The 22,626-nt window shown below is 37.9% G+C and overlaps 1 protein-coding gene across 11 annotated transcripts in view; it reads right to left on the reverse strand.

The window, feature by feature from the left end:
- Reps2 (RALBP1 associated Eps domain containing 2) overlaps window positions 1-22,626 on the reverse strand; it is a 229,181-nt gene that overhangs the window by 59,106 nt on the left and 147,449 nt on the right. For all 11 annotated transcript variants that reach the window (XM_029473672.1, XM_021152943.2, XM_029473675.1 and 8 more), the window contains one exon: window positions 2,697-2,758. In XM_029473672.1, the coding sequence (XP_029329532.1) occupies window positions 2,697-2,758 (62 nt within the window). The remainder of the gene's footprint in view (window positions 1-2,696; window positions 2,759-22,626) is intronic.

The following is a 22,626-nucleotide window of genomic DNA, read 5'->3' on the forward strand; positions in this document are numbered from 1 at the left end:
CCCAATATAGGGGAATGCCAGGGCCAAAAGAATGGGAATGGGTGGGNAGGGAAGTGGGGGGCGCTATGGGGGACTTTTGGGATAGCATTGGAAATGTAATTGAGGAAAATATGTAATAAAAAATATTAAAAATTACAAAAAAAGGAGGAAATGAAGAGAAATGACAATAGTCTATTGTGTTTAGGGAACTCTTTGGAGTCTGTTGACCAAGAATGCAAAAGGATGACTCTCATTGGTACAGAGGGTTTGTCAGCTTCGGGGGGGGGGGGGGGGGGGGGAGCATTATCACAACTAGCACTGTACCTGCATCACACACACACACACACACACACACACACACAAAAAAAAATCTGCTATGCATCGATAAAAATGATCTCATGAGAGAGTGAACAAGAAGGAGCAGATTCATGAGGAAGAAAATGAACGAAACTGAAAACTGGGACAATTTGAAAATCCCAGCCAAAGCACGAGCGATCAGCTTTCACTTTAAATTCTTCAAGGGAGGCTATTCATGTAATATGTAGAAGGCAACTTTAATCACGTAATATACAAATGAGATAGCAGATGAGAGCAATTTGGCAACATTCAAGGCAGGACTTTAATGTGGATGTTTCAGTGTTTCCTAGCCACTAAGTCCTTACAACAGAAATAAGTGTTTTCAATATAAAAAGAAGGTCAAAAAAGCTAGGAACTTGTCAGCTTTTACAAAACTGACCTTTGTTTTGTGTTTTATTATAGGACTTCAAAGCCTTTGGTGGGTTTGTGTGCACTGTCAGTCTCCTGAAGGAGTTAGGTAAAGCTCCTTGCAAATTCATTTTATCACAAACCCCTATTAATGTCTCCCAGATTGTTTCATCCCAGGTAGCATTGGAAACACTCTGATGTCACATGCACATGGCTGTTTAGCTGTTTCTAGTTTGGCATGGCACAAAATTAAATACAACCACATGTTTATTACCCAGGACTTTATGTATTAAATAGATGTGTCCCATTTACAGTGAACAAAGGGAAGTAAGAGGAGGGAAGTGGTCTGGGGATTTTCTGCCTACATTCCTTACACACCTGGTCCTGAAGTCTGAAATCTGGAAATTGGAGCTGAATGCCCAGCTCAGCACTTACATCTTTCTAGGAATCTGGTAAACAACAGAGCAGACTTATTCATTAATATCAGCTTGAGAATTCCCAGTTCTCCCTGTCAAATTCTCTGTCACTAACTCCCAAGCAGGCAAGATGCTCTGGGCAAGCAGCTCAGATAGTTGCTACAGCTGCTACAGCTAGTAGCAGCAGTGCTCTCCAGATAAGCATCCCAGAATGCTTACTAATGCTATTGTGACCAAGTCCAGCTTTGCTGTAGATACAGAGTGGGAGTCTCAATTTCTCTGTGCCTTCTGCAAGAGGGTGTGGAGAAAGTCTCAGTTACAAGTGAGCACAACAGATCTACCACCTGTCTTGATGTACATTTAGATACTTAGACTCCCGGGATTGAGAGAAAGAGGGTGTAAACACTTCAGTTTGGGAAGGGCTCTACTATTTACTAGGTATGGCCCCTTGGTAACTTGCTTAAATCTGCCATGCTCCTTGCCAATTAAAAAAAGAATAATATTAGCACCTACTTCATAATAGTTTGGGGAGATAAAATTCTGCATTAAAAGTGACGAGTGCAATGTCTGCCCTGATGCAGATGCTCAATTAACATAGCTAATTTTGAAGGAAAACATATTATAACAAAGGAAACACTTGGGCTAAAGCTAAAGTTTGACATTAGACAAATAGCAAGGACTCAATTACCACTTCTTAACAGATCAATTTCTTTTAAAGCCAATGCCAAATTCTAGAAAAGGATTCTTCACTTGTTTATATGCAGATCAGGAAGAATTAGGCTCTTTATTTACCCTTCAGGCTGAAGTAAAAAGCCAATACCTCATAGTATTTGTATCTCCTGGATGCATAGTTGCTAGAGAAATTGTCTGAAGAAAGGCTATACAAATGCTACAAATGGTTTCCAAGACTGATCCTGAGACTCATGACATGGAAAAGTGTGGCCTGTTCCACACAGAGCAACCAAATAGAAACCTCCACTCTCCATAGCCATCTCCCAACATTTTTCACCAGCAGCTAGAAGTGACCTGCAGCACTATGTATACCACCCCATGGGTTTGCTGCACCCTCTCATTTCCAAATCTGGATGGGGAAGGCCATGGTAGCACACAGGCAAAGGTGGCACAGTGAACTGACAGGGAAAGCAGATTCTGAATACGCACTCTCCCTTTCCAGCTTTCAGTTTATTAATCTGAGTGGAAAGGGCATCCCTCAGAAAAGTACTATGGGCCCAAGCCACAGCATGGGCTAACAGTCACTGATTTTCAGTATATGTGGAAGTAACACATCTCCTAAACTGCCACTGAACATATGGCTACTCAGGCTGCATGTACACAGAACACCTGTGTCCCCTGACCCCAGTTACAGATACACCCGTCCGACTACTTCTCTTTGTGTAGAAAAACCACACACTTAAGAGCCAGAACTGAAAGTGTAACTGGTAGCTTACAAAAGAAACTCCCTTTTCCATGTGAGGCCATTCCTGAGTTAGGAGAGATGAACCGCTATTTTCTTAATCCAGAAATTAGTTGGAGACTCCAATGCAAAATAGCATATTGATAGGACAACAGATTGCAGAAATCAAATATGTCACCTACCTGTGTTGGACACGGTCGCGGAGGAAGTGCCGGTGGTGGGGGTAACAATCCTGAGTTAGCAGCTAAAAAAAAAAAAGAAAGAATATTGTTAATTACCACCTTTCCATAAAAAGACAAAAAATGTATTCAACTAATAATATTGATGGCATTTAACATGTCTGTGTTTATTAAATCCCTTTGAAGGCTTAATTTTTCTGTTTATACTATTCACAATGGCAAAATTATATTATAAGCCTAGGTATCCAAATGAATAAAGAAACTGGTGTGAATGTGTGTGTGTGTGTGTGTGTGTATAAAATGGATCTTATTTAATAATAAAGAAAAATGAAATTATATCATATGCTGAAAAATGTGTACAACCAAAGATCATAATATTAAGTGAATAAGCCAGACTCGGGAAGAAAAATACCATGTGTTTTTTCTCATTTACAGATCCTACATTATATATAGTTACATAAAGCCATGAAAGTAAAAAGGAAACTAAAGAGAACAGACCTACCACAAGGGATGAAAGGGAAGGGGACCAATGGGAAAAAATGGGAGGGGAAACAGTCAAAGCACATGATATACTTGAAAGAACAAAATTGTCATATAACATACAATGAATATATTCCAATAAAAAAGAATGTGTGTTATTTCCAATCACTTTTTCATCTTCATGGTACCCAAAATTCAAGTATTTATGAAGGTGATGAATATTAAGACAGGATAAAAAATAAGTAAAACTTTTTTTTTTTTTTTTTAGCAAAAGACTGGATTTCACATGGGAAATGTGGTCGAGTCCTTATTCTGTTGTTATTTGCTCATTTTCAAATAAACCAGGTTCAAATAAATCAGGCCAGAAAGAATCTTCTCTTGGTTCTCGTATTTCTCACTAGCTTCCAGTCACTATTGCTCATCAGCTCGGTGCGTAGGCTGCAGTGAAGAGGGGCCTGGGCTCAGCAGCTCTACCACCTAGGAAGAAATGGATTGACCAGCACAAGAAGAAACCAAAAATGACCAATTGGCTTTACTGACTTCAAAGATTTCTTTCTTTTCCCCTCTCCTATTGTTACTGGCAAGGATAACTAAATATGATTCTAAAATAATCTGGCCACATTAGAAGGATCTTTTGAAAGAAAGTTGAAGTGTAACATTTTCTTTAATTTTATGAGATACAGAAAATTCCTTCGCTGAGGAAACGAAGACCATCCAAATTCTAACTTAACAATGCAAACAAACACCTGGTATAGAATTATAATTAGAATCCATGATCACACACACGGAATAAGTTTAGAACCATACAGTGTCAAATTAAAGCACATTCTTTACAGACTACTCTGAAAACACCAGATCTATATAACTGTACATAGTTTATTCACAAGTCTGTGATAACTGTGCTAACATTAGACAATGTTCTGTGCCTTAAAAACAAGAGCCCCCTACAAGGCTCAGGCACCATCATGGAAGAGAGGACAGAAAAGATTCTAAGAGCCAGAGATTGGGGAGGACTGAAGCAAAACTGTATCTTCTAGATACAACAGGGTAGCTGCACTCAGGAACACAGCAGCAGCTCTGGTTGCTGTACAGGACTGCACAAGCCTAAGCCAGTCAACATTCCAGCATGGGGGAGGAAGAAGGTCATGAAAAGCAATTGGCAATCCTATATGGCTTCTAGAGGGCAGAGAGCCTATTTTCCTTAATATATGACTATTGGTAGGTCCACCATGCTCCAGTAGATGCCCCCACCCCCAAAAACATTTGGGCAACACACATTAAACTCACTGGGTTATTAAAAAGAGGGGGTTTGTGAAGTTGGGGGAGTGAGATAGATCAGGGAAGAGTGGGATTAAATTTGATCAAAACACATAGAATATAATCATAGAATTAATAAAAGCATTATATTGTTAAAAAGAAATAATAGTAGTATATCAAGAGCATAAATATTCTCGTACTTTCAAATGAATTTTGCCTTTCTGGATCAGACAAGCCAAAAGATGGAGCTTGGAGCTTTCTATAGATGTAACTCAGAATAATGTCACAGAAATGTTTATTCTTGGCTAGTGCCTGGATACAGTACCACCAAGTATGTCCACCTGCGATCTGCTCTTCATTACAATTTTGAAAACACATCAGTGCGTCATAACTTCACAGGGTGGATAGGAAGGTTTACAGCCATGAAGATGACCTATCACAGAGCCCTTAATATCCTCACGGGCTAGGCCTTTATATTACCACCAGTTACTTTTAAAACAAAACAAATAGACAAGCAAAGTTTGTACGCTTTCTAAAGAAAATGCCAAGCAATAAACAGTGCAGTCATCAAAGAAGACTGCTCAGGAAATGATAAGCCACTTAAATACATTGACTCAACTTCCCGCCAAGATGGAATATGAAAGAACACATATCCTCATCCAGCTGAAGCAATCAAACCTAGAAAAACAAATGAAACAACAATTTCCATGATACTGGGACAAAACACGTAGGAAGAGTTTTGGAATCACAAGAAAATTAGGCAAGATGGTGATCCCTAAGAGAGAGGAAACAGAAAATGGGGGAGCCCTATGGCTGATTCCACTTGCTATCTTGACGTAGAAAAATGACATAAATCCAGATCTGGGTCTGAATATGCTGGTTTTTTTTTTAAAAAAAAAAATCATTAATCAATTTTATTGATTGGTTTCACTAAAAATTGGCCCAAATTTTGAGTTGTAAAAATTGAGATTATTTACAATGTAATCCTAAAATGAACAAGGATACATACTTGTAATCCCAGCACTCAGGATCTGAGGCAAGAGAAGTATCACAAGTCTGAAGCCAGTCTGGGATGCTGATAATGAGACTTTGTCTCAATTACGCACTTGTGTGCGCTCGCTCACATACACACACACACACAGAATATGAGGAATTATGAAAATTCCAATCTATTCTTATTTTGGGTTTTTTCCATGACAACCTGATAGTGAATTTTAACTAGTGCTGCAATTGTATCCACTCGTATGATAATGTAATTTTTTATAATGTGATAATGTGCTAAATGGCATTATGAATTTTCTAACATGAAAGCAAGACCTAATTCAAATTGCTCAGATTTTTCTAACTCCTAGGTAAAATTGGGTAATATTTTGTTTAGGATATTTTGCAACCATATTCAGAGGTGACACTGACAGTCATGATTTTCCTTTCTCATATGACCCTTGGTTACACTTGATGTAGCTGGAAAGCATCCTCCTATTCCTTATTTTTCTGGAACAGGTTGTACAGAGTAAGAAATTTTTTCTCAACTATCAAGTTTAAACTTTCCAGCAGTGACATCTGGAATGTGGTTGGTTGATTGGTTGGTTGGTTGGTTGGTTGGTTGGTTGGTTGGTTTGGTTTGTGTGCTTAATTTGAAGGAGGAAGACCCACTTCCTATCCAATCTTTGAGATAGGAAGACACGCCGTTAATCCAAATCTTGAGAAAGGACAAATCACCTTGATTGTGGTCTACGCCTTCTGTTGGAAGCCTATCTAAGGATTTGGGAGAAGGAAGCTTTTGCTCTTTGCCTGTTTACCCTCACTTCACTAGCAAGTTCATTTCTTCACTGGCATTAGAGGTTACTTCTTCTGGATTCCAGCATCTACTAGAAACTAGCTAAGACTTCCAGACTCATGGACTGAGCAACTACTGAATTCTTAGAATTTCTGTTCATAGGCAGCCATTGTTGTATTAGCTAGACTACAGCCTGTAAGTCATTCTAATAAATCATGTTCTATATGTACACAAAGAGATTCATTCTGTAAGTTCTGTTACCCCAGAGAACCTTGACTAATGGAACAATCCTCTATATCACGTGTTTGTTTTATATTTCATTAATCTTTCACTGACATGCTTTGGGCTTGCCTTGTTTTACCTTAAACTGGTTGCTAAGATTATTGCTTTATAGCTCTTCTCTTTTTATACTGAGATAGAATTATAAATTTTATTGTAATTACTTTTTATTAAAATCTCCTAAGTTTTATATGTGATGATATCATTTAGTGTTTAAAAATATCCTAGTTCACTGGGTGGTGGTGGCGCATGCCTTTAGTCCTAGCACTAGGGAGGCAGAGGCAGGTGGATTTCTGAGTTCAAGGACAGCCTGGTCTACAGAGTGAGTTCCAGGACAGTCATGGCTACACAGAGAAACCCTGTCTTGAAAAAAAAAAAAAAAGCCTAGTTCCCATTCTGATTTCTTGATTTCTTTTATGATGTTACTATCTATCTTGACTGAGTCCTGAGCTTTCTTTATTAGATGTCTATTAATAGCAAATTTGGTTATTGAAATACTATCTTATCATAGCATGTTGAGGATAGAATTTCACTGTCTTTCAACTTCCACTATCATTGTTGAAAAGTCAACTGTCAGTTACATCATTATTCATTAGCTATTAGCTTTCTCTCTGGCTGTTTTGAAGAACTCTCTCTTTGATACTCTGAAATAGCAAGCTTTCCCCTTACCTGCACACACCCTACTTTCTTATTCTTTTCTTACCTACCTGAGGTTTTATAGAACTTCTCAACTATGTGGTATCCAAAATTAACTTTGGCCAATCCTCAGTGTTTCTTTGAACTTTGTCTTACTACCTTCTTTTCTTATTTCTTCAAGAGCTTTGTCTAACTGTGATGTGTTTAGGACAATTTTCTAAGACTTATTGTCCAATTAAACAATTGTCTTTCTAGCTATACTTATTACACTATGAACCCAGTCACTAAATTTTAGACACTAAGTATTTTGTTATCTTGGTTTTATTTGTTTTTGTTTGTTTGTTTGTTTTGGGTTTTGGGGTTTTTTTGTTTTTTTGTTTTTTCAAGACAGAGTTTCTCTGTGTAGCCCTGGCTGTCCTGGACCTCACTTTGTAGACCAGGCTGGCCTCGAACTCAGAAATTCACCTGCCTCTGCCTCGCAAGTGATGGGATTAAAGGCGTGTGCCACCACGCCCGGCTGTTTTGATGATTTTTTGAAACACAATCTTTCTATATAGCCCAAGCTGACCTTGAACATACTATATAGCAGTTTCAAAGCATCCATTTTTCATGCTTCAGTATCCAAAGTGCTAGAATTGCATGCATGTACCATGGCACCTGACTGATTTTAACATACTATATATACTCACTAATTCTGTTATCTGAATCCTTTATATTTCCTATTTATTGCTTCTGCTGATTCTCATTGTGTTTCATTTCCTTTGAGATTGAACTCATATTCTTTAGTATGAAAAATGCATATTCTTTAGATATTGAGACCCTTTCAAACCTCTTCCCTTCTAGTCCCCCCCAAAAAAATGATATCTAAAAATTAAAAGAATGTTTTCCAAGAAATATGATCAGCCAAGAAGATAGATCAAAAGATACAGATAAATAGATACATAGATAGATACATAGATAGATACATAGATAGGTCGATAGATAGATATCACTAACAATATTACCCTGCTAGATAATTCTATTATTTATGCCCACATTTGGCAAATCCCATCCATTTGTTCATATATTCTATCAGCATACCTCTCATTCTTAAATATAATCAGGTGATTAAGTATTACTAGGTATCTGTATAAACTATTCAAACAAAGTACAGAATAAATAATAATAGAAAAAATGATTTCAAAGAGACTTGACTTATACTAGGAAAAAACTTTAAATTATGCATTATTAGCATAATAAAATTAATTCCAGAAATACTTAAATGATTACTATATACTAGGCACTGTATGGGGTGCTACAAAAATACTAGTGGAGAGGCAGGAGCTGGAAAAGAAAAACTTTATCCCTATAAATCTTATATGCTGAGAAGATAAAAATAGAGGGTATGAGATGAAATCTTAAGCAGAATTATCAAGTAAAGTTGCAATAAGAAATGCTGTTTAGAAAGATGAGATAATTGGAAGCTATTGAAAAAAAGAACATTCAGAAAATTAAAAAGCACTCAGAAATTAAAATATGATAGCAGAAAGTGAAAGCTCAATAGAAACTTTCAAAGATAATCTCAGGAAATTTCCCAGAAAGTAGGGTACTATTCAAATAAAAGTTCTACCAAGAGACAGAAAATATAAAAAGGGAATCAATTAAATGGTTTAATAAATTTTTCCAGAAATGAACAGTTTGAGCTTCTAAGTTAAATGGGCCCACTGTGTACCTAATACAATGGAAGAAAACAGAAGTATGGCAAGATACATTATCACAAAAATACTAGAATTAGAAAATATCTACATGTGTTTGTCAGGGAATGGGAGAGGAAGGCAGGTCACATACAAAGTAACAAATGTTTAAAACCTTTTAGAGTTTTTATGTGCCTTTAGAACCTAGAATTCATTGAAACAATTCTATCAAAATTGTAAAGAAAATTTACTTCCAAGTGATGGCTATATATTTGCACGTTGATTGTGAAATGTCCTCCACAGACTCCTATTTTGGATCACTGTTCGGGGAGACTGAAGACTTGAGAGAGGAAATAGGTCACCAGTCTTACTTCGTGAACTCTCTTTACCTCCTGGTCCATCTCAAGGTGGGCTTAAGGTCCAATTACCCACAAACTTCACCACACCTTTCCCACCATAATGGCCTGAACCTTCTAAAGCCATGAGCTCAAATAAACCTGTTCTCCATCAAGTTGGGTTTTGTCAGGTATTTGGTCACAGCAATACGAAAAGTAACCGATATAGGATATTAGCATCAAGAAATGGGGTTGTTGCTGTTGATAACCCTGAGAATGTGCTTTATAGCTTTTGGAAATATTCTCAGTAGGAATATGCAAAAGTCTAGGGCTGTGGACTAGAGCAGCTCTTGGATAGTAGTCTGGACTTAATGGGCCATTCTGATGGAAGCTCATAAGACGGGAATGGCAGTAGACACACAGACTGTTAAGACTAAGCTCACGAAGTTTCATCACAGGGAAAGAAAAGCTCTATTGACACCTGAGCTGAAGTGTTATTCATTCGTATTATATTCTGGTAAAAAGAAATCTGTTTGTATTCTATCCATGTCCTGGAAACCTGAGTGAGTATGAACGAACATGCAACTGACTAATTTATTTGGGAGAAGAAATTTTAAAACAGTATAACATTCAAGCTGCGGCATATTTGTTGCTTGTTATATTTATTCTGATTTATAGGAAAAGAGAAAAAAGTGAAGCTTAAAGAAACAGAAAATGTGCAATTCAGTGAGGAAAGGAAGATAAACCTGGTTAAAGTCGTGGAAAGAAATGTGAAGTTTGGAGAGGGAAGGAGCTTTAAACTCAAGTAAAGCTGAGAGTGGAAGAACAAGGGGAAAGTGACTATAGTTATTCAAATGTTTAACACCATTAAAGTGAAATCTGGACTCTGCAGTGAGAGTAACATAAAGAGTATCTTGAGAGTAGGACCCTACCCATCAAAAGTTCCAATGGAAATCATGTATATTCAATTAAAAACTTTCATTTTGGAGGAAAATGCCTAAAACAGAGCCTTCAAGGTTCTCTACAGGAAAAATAACGATGGCCGGTAGGGGAAAATTTGGCTACTTTCATCCAAGAAGGCCACTGCAGCTATTATCTATGGAAGCCAGACTATAGACTTTGGCATTATCCAAATGCTGCTGGTTTGTAGGCATGCAAATTTCAAAGTTAAAGGGTCACAGAAGTGTGCACCAAGATTTCATAAAATCTCTGGTATCAGATAATGTATAGCAGGGTCTGATTCCCACCATGGCACTTGTAAGATGGCTGTGTATACAACTATGGAAGTAAAGCATACATTGCAATAGAGATATCAGGATCAGGGTATTGGAAAGATGTCATAATCATAGAACATGCCAAAACTAAATTCCAAGACACAAAGTGTACCCAGTCGAACAGTGATACTACATGTGTTGTAGGCAAAAGAACTAGAGAGGAAGGGCTAGACGAACCCACTGAGCTCAGGTTATCAAGCATGAAGAGTCAGGATTTGCTGTTTATACTGATATATCTAGATTTTCCTTGGTCTGACCATTCTTTGATATTCTTTGATATTCTTCCCTTTTGGAATGGGAATATTTACTGTATGTCACTGTATATTGGAAATGTATATGACATGTTTTGTTTTTTACTTTACAGAGGCTCCAAGTTAAAAAAAAAAAACTGCATTCCATCTAAAAAGAAATTTTGGACTAGGGACCAGTGTTGTAACTTTTAAGGCCATGAAGATTCTTTAACTTGAACTGAATGCATTTATATTATGAGATGACCTTGAAACTGTGGATATCATGAGTGGAATATTGTGTTTGAAAATGAAATGTTCCTCAAAGGTTCAATGTTTGAACTCTTGGTCAACAGGTGGTGGCACTGTTTTGAGATGCTGTGGAAACTCTAGGAGGTAAAATCTCACAAGAAGGTGGTCACAGGAGCACACCTCAAGATTTTTATAGCTTGGTCCCACTCCTTGAACAGTATTTCCTGGTCTGGAAATGGTGTAAGGAGTCTCAACTATATGTTCTAATGTCCATGAATTCCTCCATGTCTTCCACTCAATGGACTGGATCCTCAAAAGCTGAGAACCAAATAAACCGCCCGTCCCTTACATTGTTTCTTGTCAGGTATTTAGTTACAGTGATGAAACAACTAACTCATGCACTACTCAAACTAGCAGCCTGAACAATGGTATAACTAAAATGAACACTGCATGGATGCTTTCCTGGGAAGCCACTTAAGGGTATGTTCTATCAAAATAAGAGAGAAAACAGTTAAGGAATAATACACGGGATATGGATAAAAAGAAATCCTATATAGTTGAATGAGTAAGGGAATCCTGTGGTGACAATATGGAGAGATGTCATGAAGATAAAAGAATTTAACAAGCACTTAAGACCCTATATTTATATTTCTCTAAGAGAACAAAATGTATAGAATATCTGATGTGTCAAAAGTTCACAAGGGGGGCTGGAGAGATGGCTCAGTGGTTAAGAGCACTGACTGCTCTTCAAAAGGTCCTGAGTTCAAATCCCAGCAACCACATGGTGGCTCACAACCATCCGTAATGAGATCTGACATCCTCTTCTTGTGTGTCTGAAGACAGCTACAGTATTCTTAGATATATAATAAATAAATATTTAAAAAAAAAAAGTTCACAAGGGGAACTATAAAAATACTGATGGAGTCTGTGATCAAATTAGGGGAAATAAAGTGGAAAAAAAACAAGTTGCATTATAAACTCTAAGATGAACTAAAACCTGAACAAACATAAACGGTAAATGTACAAACACAAAAAGTAAAATTACTATATGGTTTAATGCACATAATATAAATTCTAAATATGTATCTAATTGCAGGCTGTTTAAGGTGGACTATCACCTATCAGTTATGCTGTATCAAGGCAAAAATCTTGACTGAAAGGTCAAGAAGACATTATATTATTTATTCATTTGTGCAGGGAGACATATCAAAACAATCAACATTAACAATCTTGCAGTAGAATATGTTCCCCTAAGTTTGGAGAGGCAATCGATGGCCTGAGAGGAACTCCACAGACTTGTTGATCCCTTAGTTTGGAATGGAACTTCTAGGCTGTTCTATCTACCATGTCAAGATATCAGATATGATACCTTATAAGCTTCTTCCTTCTCTTTCAAAAGTCATTTCTGCTCTTACTTGTCTCTCTTACTTCTTGCCCCTCACACCCCCTCTCTCCTCTCTCCTCTCTGTCTTCTCCTCTCCTCTCTCCCTCTTACTCTCTCTTTCTCTCTGGCTCGCGCTCTCTCTCTCTCTCTCTCTCTCTCTCTCTCTCTCTCTCTCTCTCTCTCTCTCTCTCTCTCTCTCTCTCTCTCTCTCTCTCTCCCTGCATTTCTATAATAAAGCTCTAAAACCATTTTTAAAAAGTCATTTCCACTACCCTCAATCAAGAGAAGGAAAAATTAAGAATGAGCATTCATATCATGATTTGTCTACTGGTACATATGTTTTTTTGTAAGGAAACAGGCAGCCAGGAATATATGAGTATGCTCAGATCTCTTATCCATCCTCCCTGAACAGCAACCAAATGACACATGTCTTTGGTTGCTGTAAAATAAAAAAATGTTTCCTTATGTTTATGGCTCATGGTGTGAGGTACTTAACAAATCTCATTCTACCAGTTTAATATCTAATCCATCTGCCTCCCTCAGCACCTAAGCACACTGCCAATGTTTAGTAAGCTCTTACACAATGCTTTAATAACTAGAATTGAACTTAGTGAAATTATTTGCAATCTGGTTTTGACTTAAAATTAGATTCAAGTATTTGATCCTGTATGTTCTAATCAATCAAAAAGAAAAAAAAGAAAGAAAGAGAAAGAGAGAGAGAGAGAGACCTTCACAAAAAGTGCAACTTTAAAAATACTTTGGCTAAATAACCTTTCGCAAATTATGCAAATAATGACAATGTGCCTGTTAATTGTAATGGCACCATCCCTAGAATGGAAACAGAGGTAAGAATAGAAGAGGGAAAAATACTTTTCTATACACAATTGCAGGTTGCTTCTAGCTAAGGTGGAACATCAACTATCAGTAAGGCTTTATCAAGGCAAAAATCTTTATAAGTACAACCAGAAAAAAATTGTTGCAAGATATTTGAACCTGTTTCTAATTGTGGTGTGACTCAACCCTTAGTATAAACCTTTAATCCCAAACAATGAAAGTGAGGTTAGTTATTAGAAGGAAGCATCCATGTTTGAAAGTGATGTCTAATTAAGAGACAGGAAAAGTGATAAATCAGAGAAAGATTTGACAGAATAAGGTATATCCAACTCTCAGGAGAAGAGAGAGGAAGGAAAGCTACTTAAGGAAGAAACAGACAGCACAAGAGAAAAAGAGTGTATTACAGGAATACAATAGAGTTTGTAGAGAACAGTGCAGTAGAGTTGAAAGGGAGAGTAGAGCAACAGAGAGAGGGAGAAGGAGTCAGGTTTACAGGGAGAGTTTAACAGAGACACACTGAAGAGAGAACAGACTACACACAGGTAAAGACAGAATGAGTCAGAGAATGAGAAGGAGCCAGAAAATTAGGAAAGATTGCTAGAGTTAGTTTGAGGCCAAGCAGAGCAATTCAGAGGCAAAGAGAAAGCCAGACTGAATAAGTCAGTTGGGAGAAGAGGCTGAGCCAGAACAGCTGAGTTGAACCAGCCAGCCAGAGTTCAGAAAGAACTAGAATGGGTGAGTTTTTCAGCAGTGAGTCTCAGAGGCTGAAAACATCCTAGGCCTAGATGAGATTGTACAGATGCTAGAAGCTTCCAGGACTAGGCCTAGGTTAGCAGACGGAGGCAGTAAGCCTCACAGACAACAAATTCAACAGGAGAAGAAAAGTTACTCTTACAAAAAATACTCAAATCATAAAAGCCAGATTTAAAAGTTCAGGTAAATAAATTGTCATTTACTACTAAATTCACATAACATGTTAATAGGCCTCCTCGTTTAAAATTATTTCTTGGGCTGGAGAAATGGCTCGGCTTAAATGGCTAGGCTTGCAACCAAAAATATAAAGCTAATTCTCAAATGTATTAAATTTGATCCTCTAGATCACACCCAAAATACTAACCTTTAACATTTTTTTATCCTTTTACATCGTTATACTTAGAAATTTCTAGGCAAGCTGAATACATGTTTATAATCCTAGCACTCTGGAGACTAACCTGGGCTACATAATGAGTTCCATCCAAGACAGCCTGGTCTAGAGAGCTGAGAGCTTATTCCAAGAAAATATTCTCAGCAAAATAGTTTTCCTAGACATCACTATTTATTAATTTCTTTCTGATTTGTACAAGGCCCAAATAATCAGATAAAGGAAAACGTGTCCTAACTTACTGAATGAAAAGAAAGCATCCGATGTGAATGAAAGCTTCAAGAACAGAAGGACAATTCTTTAAGGGAGTGAAACTTGGAATAACTTCAGCTAGAGAAAAAGAGCTCAAATCCCTAAGAATAGTTTATGAAGAAAATAGAACTGTTCAAATTCCAATGGGGAGGCACTCGAAGAAGGGAAACTGTTAAAATCAGTCTGCCAGTAAGAACTAGACTTTTAAGTATCAATCAAGTACAGAGTCATCTGGGGTCTCATCAGGAAGGACCCTTTTTCTTCTTGACAGTTTCATAAAGTGGCTATTTCACAGTAATAGAAATTGTTCATTCTTTTCTTTCTAGTCACAAAAGTATGTGTGATCTTATATCCATCTCCATTCCATCTCCATTACTCAGTCATACACAGGGATAGCACAGCTATACCTATGTACTTAGCAAAAGGATTTCCAGGAGTGCGTTCATAATAATACCTACTTCTAATCCTGTTGGTTGTTCATATGCATGCATCCCCCAAATATAAATTCTATTAAAATCTATATCAGAATGAAACAATTTTGCCAACAATTAAGAGAGATGAATTTTTATTAGGTATTTTCTTCATTTACATTTCAAATGCTATCCCGAAAGTCCCCTATACCCTCACTCCACCCTGCTCCCCAACCCACCCACTCCCGCTTCCTGGCCCTGGCATTCGCCTGTACTGGGGCATATGATCTTCGCAAGACTAAGGGCCAAGAGAGATGAATTTATACATGCTTTATTCAACAAGGATAATCTTATTAACTAAGTTTGGAAAAGTGATACGATCAAATTCGATTCTTTCACTTTGTAAATGAGAATATTAAGGCCTGGAGAATAAAAGGATAATGTGAAGTTTACTACCAATTTCACATTTTGAGCCTTCAAGACAGGTAAAGAGCAGAAAAATCCAGGGAGATAAGAAGAAGCAGGTAGATGGGGAAGGGGATGTTAAGCCCAGGGAATGAGCATTTCAAAGGGCCTCAGAGTGATTTGAAATGTAAATACATAAAATAGCCAATAAAAAAAGAAAAGAAAATTTAAAAAAAGAATTAGAAAAAAAAAAGGCCTCAGAGCAAGAATATGCTAGCTCATAGTAGAAGGATGCTTCTGATCATTCTATAAACCAGACTCAAAAATAAAAGTGAGCTAGTGATATGGCTCAGTGGATGCCTTAGAGTTTTACTGCTGTGAAGAGACACCATGACCAAGGCAACTCTTATAAAGGACAACATTTAATTGGAGCTAGCTTATAACTTCAGAGGTTCAGTCCATTATCACCAAGGTTGGTGAATGGTAGCGTCCAGGCAGGCATGGTGCAGGAGGAGCTAAGAGTTCTACATCTTCATCTGAAGGCTGCTAGGAGAAGACTGGCTCACATATGGTTAGGAGGAGGGTCTTAAAGCCCATGCTTACAGTGACACACTTCCTCCACCAAGGCCACACCTACTCCAACAAGGCTATACCTCCAAATAGTACCACTTCTTGGGCCAAGCATTTTCAAACCACCTCAATGGGTAAAAGCACTTGTCATGCGAGCTTGACAGCCTGATTTCAATGTCCAGAACTTACATAAAGGTGGAAAAATGTCTATCCACCTTTCTTTTGATTTCAAGAAAGTCAAGGGCCAGTGAGATGATTCTGTAGATAAAGGTGCTTGACTCCAATCCTGATGACCTGAGTCTGATCCCGGGACCCACATGGTTGAAGGAGAGAACTGACTCTTCCACTCCCCCATGTGGTCCTATGACCTCCACACATGTGCCTTAGTGTACACAGAGGGAGAGACGGGGAAGAGAATAAATAAATAAAACGTAAAAGGTCCACTTCACAAGAGGGAACCTATGCCTGCCATGCCTGGTCATACAAATCCAGTTAACCAAAACAAAACAAAAAAAAACATAGTAGGGAAATCTAGGTCCTGGCATGGGAGAAGAGACTTACTACTGTTGTTTAGTTAAAGTGTCATGCATAATGTTAAAATGCCTTCAATACACTTGTGTTTATTTTCATAGACAAATAATATTTTCAGCTTTAGTCAAAGAAGGCTCTCTTTACTGTGAATGAACATTAATATGGAGATGCACGGTTGTTCACAGAAAAAGCGATGATTTGGCTCTCCCTAAACAGGACATTTATACCACCTCCTCTAAAGCTCAGGAAACACCACAGATAAACGGTCAAAGAATTTGAGAGCCAAGGAAAGGGAGAAGGGCTGTGAAATGTCATCTTCTAGGCACAACACAGCTATTGCTGTGTGATGAACTCACAGCATTTGAAGTTAATGTAAACTGAGTAGTCACAAAATGTGGCCCTGTCAACAATCAGTCAGTGATAGAGGAAGGCTCATGGAGCCCTGCTTTCGAGCTGAACCATTGGGTACAGATGAATCTTGGAAGAGAGAGTTGCTGTCTTTAGTTGTTTACCCGATGGTGAGCCCACCAAGCTCCAATGAATACTTCCATGGTCATACAGATGGCCCCAGTTAACCTCAATGGGACACAAAACAAAAGAAGTAAATGTAGGAAAAGGATTTGTAGGAGAGATGTGATGTTGACAGAAGTAGAATACAAATGAGAAAGGGTAGGGCAAAAAGAATTAGAATGTGTTATATACATGTATAAAAAGTATCAAAGAACAAATTAAATAAAAAAGTAAACTTTAAATAAACAAGTTATGTGATCACCTATTTACAAGTCCCAACTTGGATTTCTAGCACCTGCATGGCAGCTCACGATCTGTAATTTCAGTTCCCAGGATTTGGATGCCCTCTTCTGGACTCTATTGGTACTTGCATTTATACAGATACATAAATAATCAAGTAAAGCTTTAACTGTATATATCTAGTGTAGTACTGACATAAGAATAAGCTTATGGGTCAACAGAAGGGAGTCTAAAAGGACACCCTTAGAAGTCAGGTGAATCTCAACAAAGGTCCCAAGCAAGGCCATGGAGAGGGAAGTATATTTTCTTTGACAAATGGTTCTGAGGAAACTGGACATCCCAATATAAAGTGATTGACTCAAGACTTATCTCGTATTTTATGCAAAACTAAAGTCAAAATTAATTATGAATCTGAGTACAAGAGCTAAAGTGATGAAACTTAGAAGAGCATGGACAAAGTGTTCTAGACCTTGAGTTAGATAAAAAGTTCTTAGATATGATCCACAAAAGGAAAAGACTGATAAAACCACAACCCACCCAAATTCAAACTTATAGCTAAGTCCAGTAGCACATTCCTTTAATCCTTAGACTTTTTAAGTCCCTGTTTTCATTACAGCCGAGTAATAAAGACAGACAGACAAAGGGAAAGGTAACCTGGGGAAAGTTTCTATCATCTGGAAATCTCTTTTCTACTCTAAATTTTTAAAAATATGCTAGTAGTCAGACTAAGTCTTAAACATTTCTTATTGAGTTGACAAAGAATTTGCACCATAACTATAGCCAGTGAGATCATCCCCGGATGCTAATGAAACTCTTCCTTTAAAACTTCTTAAATCATTGTGGTTCTTCCCTGATCATCATTTTTTTCCTTGACCATGAAACAGACTAGAATCTTATTATCTCTACTTCCTTCCCATAATATATTCCAGCCCAGGCATGACAACCCACGATACTGAATTTGTGTATTCTTGTGACTTCAATCTTAGTACTAACAGGAACTAAGTGTTGACATAACAGGCCTTGAAGGGTTATAAGCAGGGAAGCAACCTCATCGCTACACTTGGGGGTGGGGGGAGGATCCTGTAGCTCCAGGAGAGCAAACAAGATTAGAAACTACTGTTGAAGTCTCTCCAGCAACTAGCAATGTGAAATGAACAAATGCAGATGTTAAGGGAGAATCAATAGGATTTGACTCCAAAATAAGATCTATATTTTGACATTTACTTCAACATCCTTACATTCCCTCTGTATACACAGTTACTAATTGTTCTAGCTAGCCAATGCCTGTGGTCAGTTTCCTTGTCACATCATATTTACCAGGAGAGTTTGGAGTCATATCTATATTCTTCATGGGATGCTACCCAATGCCAAACATGCAGTAAGCATTTCTTAAATACTGATAGGATATATACAACACTTTCCCTAACAACCATCACTAAAGGTTATCTCAATATTCAGAAAATTCGATAAGCTCCTACAAATACTACGTTACACTACCAGTATATTACCATTTACCAGTTATGGTTTCCTTCAGCTTACATGCTTTAGAGTAATCACGAGCTTAATGCTCAACAATAGGATAATGGTTAAAGGAACCACAGTCTTAACTAATAAAGGTCAAAGTGAGAAACTATAATCCCATAATGAAGTGGAAACTTCTAGTTCTTTTGGAAAGTTAGTTATGTCGAATGATGTTTTGCTGGAGCACACAGGTGAGAGGATGTTGTGCTTAAGCAAACAGGTGAAAGACTGTCTTCCTGAAGCAGACACAGGTGAAAGGACTCTTGATGAAGGAGTACAAATACGACCCCACAGACAGTGGGAGACAAGGACTGAGCTTTGGTTTGCTCTGTCTTGCCAAGCCTGGGGTTTCTTCAGGATTGAACTACAGCTGCCTGGTGTCTGCTTGCTGAAAGGACTGGACCGTGGCTGCTGGTTGTTGCCCGGTGTCTGCCTGCCTGGAGGACTGGTCTGCAGCTGCTAAGCCATGTTTGGTATATGCTGCAGGACTACACTGCTGCCCAAGAAGATTGAGCTAACCCCCAAAGAACTATTGCTGAACAGGTCCATTCCCCCCCCCCACCCCCATAACCTAATAACTTTTCTCTTCCACTACCTCTGCTCGGTGGTGGGCTAGAAGAGAAATTGAATCCTTATTAAAAGTAGGTTGCAAAAAATTTGTGCCTACACCATAATCTCACGACGATCAGTGAAATAGGACCCTGACCAACAGTTTTCTGGAAAGTGTTCATGCAAGCTTGTGAGAGCCTGTTGTACACACCTGTTCACAGCTCAGTACTCAGTGACACGTCATTAGGCAAGAAAGCAGCCAAGGCAGGAGTGTTTTTACCATAAAAACTGGAAAATGACAGGATTTTAATATTTACCAGTATACTGTTATATATAGTGAACAATGATCAGTGGCTGATATAAAAGCAATTATTTGAAAGCTTGTTTGGGCTCTCCATCACAACCCATGCATCAGGCTAATTCTATATGAACTCACTAATGAAACAAACAATTCAAATTAGAAAGGCATTAAATATCAAGAATCTCCTAATATGCAACAGGAAAAAGTAAACAATGTTACTAGGAAGTAACTTATAAAACAATTCTGATTCTAATCAAGTAGATGTACCTACTAGTTCACAGGAAATACAGCATATGGGAAAATAAGCAACCAGCCAAAACCTTGACAATAGAAATCAACAAGATGAACGGTTTTCTTCTGAACAAATGAGTGCATGGATGGATGAATAAATGAACAACTATAAAGGGATAAAAATGATTGAGGAAGGAATCTACCAATTAAGAGACAAATAATCAAAGTGAGAAGAAATACTTATGTAGTCACATGTTTGAATCTCGATTTGAACAAGTCACTACAAAAAGACATACTTGGCAGAAATCAGGACCCTGGCTGAATATTAAATGTTATTTATGAATTATTGATATATTGATAATTTCATTAAGCAGAAGGGGATAGAAGGGAACCAGAGGAAGAAGAGGAAGGACTAGAGAGGTTGATAGGGGGAATATAAGCAATGCACAGCAACTTGTGTATATGAAAAGGTCAATGAAACACATTAATTTGTATAAAAAAATTTTAGAAGAATTCAGCAACCAATGACAATTTTTAAAAAGCTTTATCTGATGCACACATGGAGACACTGTCTTATAGGGAGTATACAATATTTAGGATTTATAGCAAAATAATGTATGGAAATGGTCCACTAAATTTGAAATTTTTCATAATACATTTTTAAATAAATTATTATACAGAATATCTGTATAAAAGAAACACAAATGTCAGATAGACATGGGTCTATCTCTAGGAAATAACATGAAAATGATGAAGAAAACATAATGCATAATGTGGTCTCAAGCATTTTAAAGAATAAAACCTCAAGTTGATGTCACAGGGACATATAAACGCTCACAAATGCACTATCAAATGTCAGAAGGAGACATTGCGTGGGCTGAGGTGGCACAGAGGACTTGGTGGGGATGCAGTCAAGAAATGGACTCATCTTTGACTGTACATACAAGAGGCATTTACTAATGGAATGAGTTTCATACACATTTTCAAAAGAGCAGTCACTAACTATTCCTACTTCATTCTCTGGAGATTATGGACCTGTTCCTCCCATACACACCCTCTGAAAAGCATTCACCAGCCAGGAAATCTCCATAAAATCAGAGAGAAGACAATGAGAATGCACCCCACCCAGCAGCTCTGGCTTGTCATTACAAGGTTTGCTAAATCCCCCGGCTTTTACCTTTTGGAGGCCCAATCCACTGCATCGTGTTAGTTGAGCAAGTCGCACAGAATTTGTTGGAGAAGAAAAAAAATCTCCTAAATAAAGACAGGCAGGAACCAGAAAAGGCAAAAGAAGCCAAGGACAGATAGTGCACTGGCCCACACTTTCATAAGTGTTCATGCTGAGCCCTGGCACACCCAGGCTTAGAAGCAACCTGAACGAATCTCATACCTCTGAAAAGATTCATCTAGGCCAATGTCCAAATGTACTTCTCATTGTTTACATAAACTTCTTGACTTCAAATCTCATGCCAAAGGAACACTATGCTGCAGCCAAGACTTTTTATCATCTCAAGTACTGAAAACCTTAAAAAGACATATTAGTGCTCTGTCAAGATAAATTCTGGTTGCATTACTTCTAAGAGCAGGTCTAAAGGCAAAGATTCAGATCTGGAACGCAAAGGGAAGACTTAGCTCCACTGTTCTCAACCTGTGGATTGTGACCTCTTTGACAAACCTCTGTCTCCAAAAATATTTATATTATGATTCATAACACTAGCAAAATTCCAGTTATATAGTGGCAACAGAAGTAATTTTATGGTTGGGGGGCTACCACAGCATGAAGAACTGTATTAAAAGGGTGCAGCATTAGGAAGGTTGAACCTACTGCCTTAGCCCTCCTCCAAAGGCAGGTGACTGTACTAGCAGGCAAAGGTCTGAGTGTGAGTGAAGAGGAGTTCTGGTCCAGCTAACTGTAAAGCAAAGTGAGGTGAATGGGTTAAAGTAATCACAACTTGATGTCTGCTGCTATGTCCCACTTCCACGAGAGGAAGCTTAGCAGATACTCCTATAAAATATTTGATTGAGCAGATGAATTGGGAAAGGCAAATGAAAGAGATGGAAGAGAAAAACTGTCCCTTTTGCAATTGCAAACTGGGGTCCTAGCTTTAGACCATATAGCTAAAACTCTAGTTTTAATTGCAAGTACCTCAATGACCTTGGGCAAATTAACTTGCACCTGTTTCTGTGTCAGTAAAAGGAGGAGGAAACAGTATCTACTTTGCAGGGTTACTGTAAATTTTGGAGATAATGCACACAAAGTGCCTTAAATGTGTCCTTTGTACAAAACAAGACTCAAACTCTTGTCACTCATAACTATTATATCTGGTGGTAGGCAGTAGTGAAATGAAAAACCCATAAGTACAAACAGGGAAGCCTTACTTAAGGTAACATTGCCACTGCATACCTAGAGCATATATTACTTGAGAAATGGTCTGAGATCAATTCTTTCATACACAAGAGAAAAACTGAAACTGAAATGTGACATTCAATAATGATCCTATTGGTGTCTTTCAGAGAGACTAAAGAGGATTTCATCTTTAATTTGTGCGTATCTGAAAGATTATTAGCTAAGCTGTTAGGAGCCCTATAATGAACACACTGCCACCTCACTATGTAAGCTTCAGAATAAGATGTATCTAAACAAAAAGTCAATGAGGCTACAGAATTCATGATAAATAAACTAAAGCCAACTGTATTTCTACACATTAGCAGTTAAAGTTTTGAAAATTAATTTTCCTTTAAAAGTCTATTTAGGAGCCGCGCGCGCGTGGTGGCGCACGCCTTTAATCCCAGCACTCAGGAGGCAGAGGCAGGCGGATTTCTGAGTTCGAGGCCAGCCTGGTCTACAGAGTGAGTTCCAGGAC

The sequence above is a fragment of the Mus caroli genome, chromosome X (assembly GCF_900094665.2).
Source record: "Mus caroli chromosome X, CAROLI_EIJ_v1.1, whole genome shotgun sequence".
NCBI lineage: Eukaryota > Metazoa > Chordata > Mammalia > Rodentia > Muridae > Mus > Mus caroli.